The sequence below is a fragment of the Athene cunicularia genome (genome assembly GCF_003259725.1).
Source record: "Athene cunicularia isolate RWA chromosome 10 unlocalized genomic scaffold, athCun1 chr10_part1, whole genome shotgun sequence".
Taxonomy (NCBI): Eukaryota; Metazoa; Chordata; class Aves; order Strigiformes; family Strigidae; genus Athene; species Athene cunicularia.
The window spans coordinates 11934500-11945949 of record NW_020799112.1 but is presented as its reverse complement, the minus strand read 5'-3'; the positions used below and the strand labels follow the sequence as shown (position 1 = coordinate 11945949).

The following is an 11450-nucleotide window of genomic DNA, read 5'->3' as shown; positions in this document are numbered from 1 at the left end:
GGGGGGATAGTGGTGGTGGGGTCAGTCATGTAATGAACAACTATTATAATGGATCTTAAGTTACCCTTCCTCTCACCCTGCAAGGCAATGCTGGCATAAACAGCTATTGTTCCAGCAGCCCAGTACTTCCCAGGTTAAGACCCCACTCCCTGTTGTTCATAACTGCCAAAGTAATTGTCCAAGCTCAGTCCTTTCTTTCCAGGTGCCTACTTCCATCTAAGTATTTTTGGAAATGTTATTTAGACTCTGGTAATGCCTAAATTATGCTAGGCGTTTTCCAAACAAAGAGACTGTCCCTGACCTGAAGTATGTAACTTCAGTAATTTCCTAGCATAAGTGAATTTTAGCCCAAGTAGTTCTTTACTATAGATCTAATTTTACCTCCCCCACTTGTCCCCCTTTTTCCTCTTCAATGCTGCACCTATTTACTTCTCTATTTGGGAATTTGATGTTAAAACCTGCCATTTCCCTTCATATCAGCTCTGCTTGCTGACATACAAGGCACCATAAGTATAATTACTACTTGAAACACAAAGCTAAACTCAAATTTAAAGAGAGCAAGGGAGAGAGGGGGAGAGAAGAAAAGACAAATCAATAACTGGAGTATCTGTGAGAGCACACCACATCGTAAGTGGGCTGAATGAGCCTTGCGCTCAGCAAAGTGACAAGCCTCTAGGATTTGCAATTAGAAACAAGCTTTTCCGTAGAGCCAGTGTTCTTACTGAAAAGACAGCATGCTTTTCAAGTGCAGGATGAAGAGGTGCCCTTTAACTTGCTCTGTCAGATGGTGGAATTTTAAGAATTTAAGGCTGACCAAAGACTAGCCTGAGAGAAAGAGGGAGGTTGTGAAGAATCCTTCATGCTGTAACTTTATCCTGTCGGGGCAGATAAATCAGACAAGCAACCTTTCCCATGACCCTCCCATCACCTCTTCTTATATGATTTCCCAAAATTCTTCATTTATTAGTTCTGTAATTACTAAGGGAGACTTATTTCTCCCACAGAACACTGGTTTAAACTTGGGATGGCTACTCAATTCAGGAAGAGAAAGAGCAAGGCAGTTTGCTGAAGGACCATCACCACACCTCAGTACTGCAAGTTCTGTGGAGATAAAAACTTTTGTCTCAACTATTTCTTATCATCATAGGAAAACAGCAGTTATATACAGCAAAAAGTATCACACACTGCATAACAACCCACAGCAAACATTTCAAGAGATCGACTTTACATTTCCTGACCACTCTTTTTCCTGCTCAATAGATAATTCATTTAATGTTAGCATTTCAAGGAGTTGCAAACAATCGCAACTTGACATCTATTTCATATTACTTGGGTCACTTCCAGCTGCAGTCCCTGGTTAATAAAGTTCAGGCTTCCTTTCAGCTGACATTCTCCATAAAACTGTAAGAAGTCCACAGTAAAGAACTGCAAAAACATCCAATTCTTTCTGAAGACACTCTTTTCTCAAATAGAGCAAAAAGAACAAATTTTCTCAAATAGAGCAAAAAGAACATATGATGACACTTTATCTATGCAAAGAATCTCTCTAAAAAAACCTAAAGTGAAAAGCAACAGCAAAGTTACCATAAAAATACTTTTAATATACTCAGTTTAACATGCTGATTTGGAAAGTAATCCAAATGAGCAATGACTGTGCAGTGGTGTTCATCAGGAGAAAAATGCTGCATATTAGTGGAAAAGAAGATTCTATAAATGGTATGTGAATGTTTATTACTAGACTTATTCTCTGTGACTTTCTATTAAAGTGAAATTGCATCTGCAAATATCTGAACACTTACCCGTCCACCTGTTCCTCTCCCAGAATATACCGCAGGTTCTTCAAGAAAGACAAGGAGACTAATGCATGGGAATGACGAATCTTCACATACCCTGTTACTGTCTCAATCAGACCCATAAAATTCTCCAGTTCTGAGGCGATGTTATCTACATAAGAAAAATGTAATTTTATTATTGCAGAATTCACAGCTTTAACTGCTACTCTGCTTAATGCAGTATTAGCTTGGTAGAAGAAAATGTTTGTATTTGTTGCTTTTGAAAATGAGACACACTGGTATTCCTCCCCCAGGAACAGTTGCCTGTGCGTACAGATGGCTGAAGAGCAAAATAAAGCTACAGAGCAACAGTGGAAAACCAGTCTTGCTTTTCCATACTGGTATACCTGATTTTTCCATGGACACTGCACTCCAAAGCCAGCACCAAATGTTGAGCCAGCATTCTGCAGGGATAAAAAAACCTTTGTGTAAATGTACACATCCATGAGACTGGAATTGCTCTCCAGCTACAGAGCAAAGCTCAGGCAGAAAGCTCCACTGGAGGACAGAGAATGAGACTGAAGATCAAGAGGTGGAGGTACTGGTCGTCTTTGGGGCATAAAGGTCTTCAGTGACCTAAAGAGCTTTGGTTAAAAAAAACTGGAGAACTCTCGATGAAACAGCAAAGACAAAACCAGAAGGACATAAGGATGTCTTCATGTCACGAAGCATGGTCCATACAACTCACTAAAGGATGCTTTTCTAGAATGAATTATTAAAACAACTGCAGAGCAAGCCCTACTCTTCAGCACTGTCCCCTCCTTAGGAACTGTACTGTCCCTGCCTAGGTCTACAACACCCCATCCTTCACAAGGCTGGAGACGTGCAGTCCTTGCCTCCAGCAATCCCCGGCCCACACCCACTGTCATCCTGCAAAGTTACACTGCAGACACTGCAGTTGTGAGGGGAAGGTTTTAAACTCTCAGGATGGGAGAAGCTGCTACAGGATGGCAACAAACACCAAAAGTCCTAACAGATGCCTTAGAAGCCCAATACCAATGGTTGGTTCCCACACCATATAAGCTGGGAGGAAACAGATGCTCTTCAGCACACTTAAGATAATACTTTAAAAATAAAACAACCTACACTTGTCCCAGGTAACCGGAACATCTCCCATATAGAAGACTGTAGCAGTGGGATCACAAGTGAAATAATCCACATGCTGTTTCTAAACCCTGAAGTTTTCATTCAGCAGGAGGAGGGGAATCAAATGTATCTCAGTGTTTCAACCTTATTCATGAAACCAAAAGGGAACTTCCATAGGGAGATACACGTCCAATAAAAACTAACAGTGATTTTTACTCTGCTTTTAAGAGCTCATCAACTGTCAACACTTCCCCTGGCTGATGAATCACTGCTCTGACAAATTTAATCCAGAGCTTGTTCAAGACATGTGACAAAGGTGGCCAGCTCACTAACGATGACCATCCAGAGGCACAGTGCTATGCTTTATAAGAGCTCTCAGCACTTTGGATTCCATGTTTTAGCAAGACACCACGCCTTGACTTAAGAAGTGAGGATATGCAGACTTACAGTGTCATGTTTTACTTGCAGACAAGTTATTTACCTACCCAGATGCAAGGATTTTCAACTTCACCTTCCCAGGCCTTTATTATTCCTTTGGGACTACTGCTCATCTCTGCCTAATCCTGGTTCCCTGTCCTGCCAAAAAAGCTAACAAAAATACCAGCTTTCACTGCCTTTTATAACTTGGTAGCTTCTGAATACCTATTCCATCTGCGTGTTGAAGAATGGTGCTACTGTTGGCCAAATCAAACAGAAGTACTGCTATTGGATTGGAAAGCAGTTTGCTGAGGTTTTAATGTTCTTACTATGTTGACAGACAAAAGGAAAAATATTAAAAGCAGCCTTATCAGAGGTTCATAAAGAGAGGGCAATCACTTACTTCCACGACGGATGTTAATCAGCAGATTTCCCTTGAGAATTGTGCATCCCTGCAACATTTGTGCTGACGTGACAGAGTCAATGGTCTTCGTTTTCCCGTCCTCACAAATTTTGGGACAAGGCCCCTCACAAGGACTGCAGAACATGCTGTTAGAAAAGAAAGGGAGACGCAAAACAAGTCACAATATGAAACTCTTGAGTCTGTGGACAGCTTTGAGTTCAATTTTGAAAGACATTTTGCTCTAAAGCTTAGAGAAATTCTTCAAGCTAGAATGAAAGTTACCATACTTGTGCAGAGGGTTGCAGATAACTCAGCACACTCGCCCACTGGACTCCAGAGAGGCTGGAGCATCGTATCTCCCATTTAGAGCAACATGGGAGCGAAGGAACAGACCTATACCCCCTGTCTGCCAGCTTCTGAAAGGCTCTGCGGTCCTTCGGGTAAAACCCAGTGCCCTCACATTTGTTCATTTATTCTAACTTCATTATACCCAGAAAGACCACCCTTGCTATTTATGCAAACAGCCTCAGAGTGCTGTGAAGTTTCATGCTAATCCAGGCCCAACCTCCAAAAAGAGGCCAGCCAGGAACCAGAGATGGGAAAATACTGTTCAAGTTCTTATAAAGTTGTCTGTCTCCGTGCCCTTAAACCAACATTTGAAGCTCAGCACAAGGGAATTCTATGCTCCTGGCTGGTTTAGTTCGGGAAAGACAACTGTGGGAGCATATAGGCATGAGTGATGTGGAGAAAGCGAGCACTGAATTAGTCACTATTTCTTATAGCTTAAGATGTATTAAAGCAGCAAGTTTAAACAAAGAGAAGCAGGCATCTTGATGCAAGGCAAAACTAATTTGCAACAAAAATAGGGAGAGACTGGCCAGAAGTCTAAGCAGGTTCAAAATGGATTACACAGATGGAGAGAGAACAGGTCTGCCAGTGACGTATAAAACACCAAGACAGACAAAGCCCTGAACTCAAAGAAATTGGATTCCCAGAAGCTGGGAGGAAACACTGAAGCACAGGCTCACTTCTCCTGCTTCTTATACTCACACTCACAGAAGTGTTTTTTAGTGGCCCAACTCAAGGAACAAGAACTCAGGCCAGCCTAGCCTTTGGTTTTAAAGGCTCCATGTTATACTGTATGCATACTCTTCTCCAAATGAACACTTCACGAGTGCACAAAACATGCCCTCTGATCAATCCTCCTGGTAAGTATCTTTCCCAATTCAAGGTAATTTTAAAATTTTCAATTCATTCTAGCACTTTCCTTCGTATTTCATTATTACTTACTCCACATTATCTCTTTAGAAAGGAAAAATGAGAAAGAAAAAAAACAACCCCAGCTCCAAAGATGAAAGCTTTTGATGGCAATGCTGACAAACATGGACTTACTATTTATTCTTTTTTGAAAGAAATTGAACCCACTTTCTTCTGAGGCTTAAAGAAACATGTAAATTGATAACAACAGTTTTTCATGCCTAAACAATAAAAGCAAGAAGCTTCCTTTTCATAGTAGTAAGCACCTATTTCAAAATCCTGCACTGCAACATGCCACAAACCACTAAAAACTGCAGACACAAGCAAGAGGCATTCAACTAAACATACAAAGAATGATGGAAATGTTTTCCATTTGCAACTATTTGTTAACACCACCTCTGGGGAACAAAACATTCACTAGCCTTGAGTTACAGCTCCTTTCAATCTTTGCAGCAGAGCACAACGCTGAGATAAGATAGGATGGCCATGCACTTCAGTGTAAGTGGTTCAAACAGCTGGTACTACAAGCTCAAGTAGATAACAAAAGAAACATTTCTCAGGTGGATATCTGGATTTGAGTAAAGACAGTGTTAAGTTGCTTACATCCAAATGTCAACCAGAGACTGCCTTACTATTTGATCGAAGGGATGGATGACACACAATCACAGACACACCACCTGTGCAGGTATCATCAGAGCGACCTTTCAAAAACACCCAACATCTTAGAACAACCTACAAAAACATCTTTGTAGCATAGTACTGAAGCACTATGAATTTCAGCACTCTGACTATCCTTTACTCAAAAGTCCACAACATCCAAAGGTCAGCAGATAACTGAGGCTGCTTGCTTAAACCACTGGTCAAGTAAGAAAATCATAAGCATGCATCACTCCAACTATTATAATTAAATAAGAGCAGGTGAGTGACATTCTTCCAATAAATTATTCTGTATAGCACTGTCAGTTGCTGCATTATTTTTGTTACCATCTGCATGATTGCTCCCTTCTAAAACACCACTGTTATCCTTCTGGAAACAGTGGAAAAAGGGAAGTAAAATGAAATACACTACAGAATACATGTGTCAAAGGCAAGCACACATAAAGCAAATAATATGCAAAGCAAGATAACTCCTACAGTTTGTTCTGTGCAATAATGGTCATTGGCCAACCTCCAACCTTGCGTTCCTGGGCTTTCTCTTTCATTTTATTACTATTACAGAAGACCTGGTTCTGCATTGTACTGACCTCCTCAAGTCCTTCAGAAGAATCAGTGACAACTGACAAAGTCCAAGACCACATACAATCAGACCTTTCAACGGTGAATTCATCTAAGCAAGCCTTTACCAGGCAGTAACACAATTCCTCATCATATGCTCTCATTTCTACCTAACGTAATTTAGATCACAAGATGCCACAGCATAAGGGGTGGAAAAATTCAAACATGACAACTCTGATGGACTTTCCAGAAGCTGCATTACCTTTGGCTCCCATTGCGTATAAATCCAGAAGGGCATTCTGCCATGCACTCATCGTTGTGAATCACAAACCTCTCATATTCGCTGGTTTCAGTGGCAGGGACTTTGGAGCAAAACTCTTTAGTCACACAGCGCCAGCCCTCGAACTTGTAGGTGTTAGGAGGGCAGGTGGGCATGCAGACTCCTTCGTAGTAGTAATTGCGGCAGGCCACGCAAGCGGTGTTGTTGTCAGGCGCTGTGCAGCTCCCCAAGCATTCGGGATGGCAACACTCATTTTGGTCTGTACAGGCTCGCTTGCCACATGAGCTGGGGCACACTGCAAGACAGAAAGCAAGGTAGCATGAACAAAAGCTTGTAAATAAAGTGAATGGCACTAAAGGAAAAAGCCCTGATCCATACAAGTCTATGCTTTCACTCCCTGGGCCCTCGCGTATCTGTGAAAAAGAACGAACCTCTGTAAAAGTGATAAATTAAATTCTGGTTTTGTCAGTTTTAGTTGCCTGAAAATATATTTTTCTCAGATCAGATTTTTAACAGGAGCCAATTAAACAATAAGGAAAACTGCTGAAAGCAAGATCAACATAAGGATAATGGAAACAGGCAAGGAACCTATTCCATAGCCCTAGTATTATGGTTAATTTTTTTTTTTGAGTGCTGACTTATTGTCTTTCTAAGCATTTCTTGTCTTCCCTATTTGTACTTCAAATTGGTCTTTTACTGGCAAGAAAACAAGCTTCCTTTTAACAACTTAATTACACTTGTACAATAAAGCACTGCTATACTGTAGCACACATGGTTAGGTTGACCCCAATGTAGCATCCCAATGTTGCTTATGTATGCAAAATGAGGTTTAATAAAGTACAGATGGTACACATCAAATACTGTGGAATCATGGAGCTACTATTTTCCCCTGAAGAACATGACAGAATTCTGCTTTATCCCCAAATTCCGGGTTCAGAGAACAAAATATGAAAGGGAGAAAAAAACGGCACAAATTTATGGAGACATTTGTTTCACGTGAAAGCATTTCAGCTTGGAAGACATGAACAAAGAGAGAATCGTCAGCAGACAAACTCACAACTGTTACATCAAAAGAAGTGGCAGCATTATATTTATGTAACAACAACATTTTGATTACAGCACTGTATGGCCTTTTAGCCATGCAAGTTGTGTGCCAGAGGCTCTGTAAACAAACACAGATAGGAAATCTGGTTTGGATTAAGTAACTGTTTTCCACTTTCTAACTTTGCTAAAACACAGTACCAATAATAACAGCATAAACCAAAATTTCAGTAGTACAACTACAGCAAGATCCAAGCAAAGCACCACAAGACATTTAAACTGAATGATGTGAGCAGAAAGCATATAACCAGCAAAGAAGTTATTATCCTGAAATGAACATGGAAGCAGCAGAGCCCAGCCTGTAGAGAAAGACAAGGTTTATGAAACTGTAACAGTTCCACCAAAGTTCTGCATGGTAATTTATCTTTCAGTGTGGATTTAATGAAGGACTGAACATCCTAAATTCCTGACCCTCTCATCATCCCATAATTAGGAGTAGGCTTTACAGTACAATTTTACAATGCTATTGAGCAAAGCACCACAATCACGACACGGGACCAAAAGCATGACGGTGCTATTAAGCAATAATTTAAAAAAACCACACCAAACCTAAAAATGTGTGTGTTCTTCTGAATCAGAATCTAGACATCTTATGTCAAGTTTTGATTATAAGAAGCCGGTTTTTGCCAGCTTTAAGGTAGTGTCCACCTTGAAAAGGACTTGTAAAACTGCATCAGAGAATGTTGCATTTCTTATCAAGATGGTTCTATATTGATCTCGCTTAATTTTTATAACTTTTTTTTTTTTTTTTAAGCCCTAACTGCCAACTTTGCAAGTTTAATCATCTGGGTACAAAGCAGAGTTCTCCTTATAAAATTAAGGGTAAGAAGGAATTTGTGGAGGAAATTCAACCTGCAGGTTCTCCCCAAGTAACCTAACGGCCTTAACAGTATGTCCCCTATATTAGCAGGCAGCTATGAAGTATCATCATCAGACCTGCTTACAGTATCTTACAGTGCTATTTCTTGTATATATGTAGCCACATACCACTAACACAACAGACTTGCATTAAAGATAGCTTGGATACACTGAATTGAATGCAGCAGGTCTGCTGGAGGAGAAGGTACTGCTGAAGCTGCCCAAGAGCTCACCTATCTTTTCCAATTAGAAAACAAACATTACTTACCCCTACAACCCTTTCCTTGCACATACTGTTACTATAACCCAACATCACTACTCCATACAACAATACTCATTTTTTCAGAATGAAACCAGGCATAAAAATAGAAAGGGGATGGAGGGGGGAGACTATGACAACAAGCTGATGGGAGCATGACCATGAGTGATGCTTGCCCAGGTAGACAAATATTACATGCAGGCCTAATTAAGAAAATTTTTGCAGAGCCAGTTACTTGTAAGACTACTCAGAGCAAGAATGCAGAGGAAATCACTGCTAAATAATGCATTGTGTAAAGATGTGGGATTTTCTTTTTTTCTTGAAAAGGAAAAAACAATTTACACCAAACCGTTACACAAGCATGCAGGTATATATTCTTTTTTTGATGGTAACTTGCACTAGTGTAAAGGATGTCTGGATGTCACTTTAGTAAGGCATCACAAATTGCCTTTCACCTTAAGGTATACAGTACTACTTGCATTTGCAACTACTAAGGAATTAAAAAAAATAAGCTTTTAAAAAAAAAAAAAAATCAACAGTGTGCCTTGCTAGCAGATGGACTGCTGTTCTGAGTGGGTGCCAGAACTCAGATTTCATGTGGTAGCTACATTTCCAGTTCAAAGCCCTACTAAGAAAAAAAACCACACACACCTCCCATGCCTCCACAAAATTAATTACTAGATCTATTGATTAACTACATGATTTTTTTGCTTTCATCTAGACAATTCTCTAAAAAAAACAAATGCTGCTACATTAAGTATTCAGATAAATATAGTAGAAAAAGATTGAGTTTATTTCATTCTTGGGAAAGACTTTTGTATTCCCTTAATGCCTCTGCCATTCATGAACAGTCTGCTATATAAATAGGATTCCCTACATCTCCTGGTAAATCTGCTGACTGTCGTCTACAGAAATGTAAATTAAAGCACAGAAGGATGTACAAGTTCACATGAAAAAGGCAATCAGTGAAACAGGTTTTCAAAACTATAGTAATATTTTAATTATAACCATTTTAACAAGAACTCTTGAAAACTTTTTAAAGATAATTTTTTAAAAGCTCAGCAACCTCACTTTTCTCTCAGTCCTATTTTTTGCTTGTTCTTGCTAACGTTGGCATAGTTTTCAGCCTGCAGACAATACGGGTATCCTGTTTCCTTGAAGAGGCAGAACAAGAACTTGTGTATGTGTGTAGGATATATTAACAACAACAAAAAGTCTTATCTGCCTTATGTGTCAGTTCTCTCAGATATCCCTGTTATAAAAATCTTACCAAACAACACTGGCTGGCCTTACAAATCCAGCCCCATCTACCCTCCCCCTGCCCTCCAAAACTGCTCCTTGGGCTGCTAGATTTTTACCAGAACTTTTAAAATGCAGGTTCCAAAATACTTTTGCCAAAAAAATCTCCTGAAATATGCTCAATTAACTTGTTGACTTTAGTCTGCAAGAACATGAGACAAGCGTAAGCCAATAGTGGGCTGACATCTGGGGACAGAATTTATCATCCAGGTACAACAGTACCTTGGATCACGAAGGCTGATGACTGTATACAAAAAACCCCAAACCCCTGAACAAATCCTTGCTGACAAGCACAAGGGCAAAAAATGCTTAATTGTCATCACATGGAGCTACCAAGATAATGGAAAATTTCAGAGACCTTGGAGGGCAGCCATGGAAGAAGGAAGACAAAGCAAGACCTGGAGAAGGGCAGACCCTTAAGCACCTTCATGACTTTAATAAAGAGATGATGAAGGCTTGACTAAACTGTCTATTTATATTTAGGGAGTGAAAATACTGAATAATCAACAGATCTTCAGAGAAGGACATTACAAGAGTACCAGTAGCCACAAAACAACTTTACTGGAGCAAAACCAGTAATAGTAGTTTCTTTGACCATTCATGTCTAACCTTTTGACTTGTACAAATGAGAAGTTTTTCTTGACAACCAAATTCAGGAGATTTTCAAAATACTATTAAGATATTATGATCCCTTACCAAAAAAAGTCTAAATATATCATTCCAAGATGTCAACTTAGTGAGCAAATCAGAATCAGATTCAACATACAGAAAGGAGATACCTTAAACTAAATACAAAGATCATGCAAACAAGAGGAGCTCCATGAGAATCTGACTCAGAGACTCATTCTCAATTAAAATCCCCAAGATGCTAAACCAAAATTGCAAACACAATGCAAGGTTGGGAAAACCTCAAACACAACTCTGAAGAAAAAAAAAAAAAAAAAAAAAAAAAAAAAAAAAAAAAAAAGCAGTTCCTTTTTGGACAGCCTCATGCTAAGGACGTGGTAGTAAGTTTGTCTGACATCTAATACCTCCCTGGTATTTGAAGTGCGCACAAAGCTAAAGCTCACTGCAAATACTCTGCGTTGACATCATGGCTATTGTACAGTTTGGACAGACAAAGTGTTCTTATCATCTCCAAGACGCCATGACTTCAGCAACGCTGAAACAGAAGAATCAGGTGAATAAACAATCAGTCACAGGGAGTGAAAATGCAGCCAGAAGACGAAGACTTCTGGCAAGCTGAGGCACTGGCCTCTGCCAAGGATGGCACCATGCCAGTCACATGCGGGCAAGCAATAGGTTGCCAAGTGTGGGATAAATATTTTTTTTAAGATTCTTTCTCTCCTTGTAAAATGATATTCGATCCTTTCTTTTTTTATACTGTTTCTGCTTTTTTAGAGCATCCTTCACGTAAAGTAATGTTTCAGAAGGGGGGGGGGG

The 11450-nt window shown here is 39.8% G+C and overlaps 1 protein-coding gene across 1 annotated transcript in view; it reads right to left on the bottom strand.

Moving 5' to 3' along the window:
• Nucleotides 1–11450, bottom strand: part of IGF1R (insulin like growth factor 1 receptor) — a 191933-nt gene that overhangs the window by 45000 nt on the left and 135483 nt on the right. Inside the window, exons 4-6 of the mRNA XM_026856064.1 lie at nucleotides 6473–6785; nucleotides 3739–3884; nucleotides 1800–1944 (exon numbers count right to left, since the gene is read on the bottom strand). Coding sequence (XP_026711865.1) covers nucleotides 1800–1944; nucleotides 3739–3884; nucleotides 6473–6785 — 604 coding nt within the window. The remainder of the gene's footprint in view (nucleotides 1–1799; nucleotides 1945–3738; nucleotides 3885–6472; nucleotides 6786–11450) is intronic.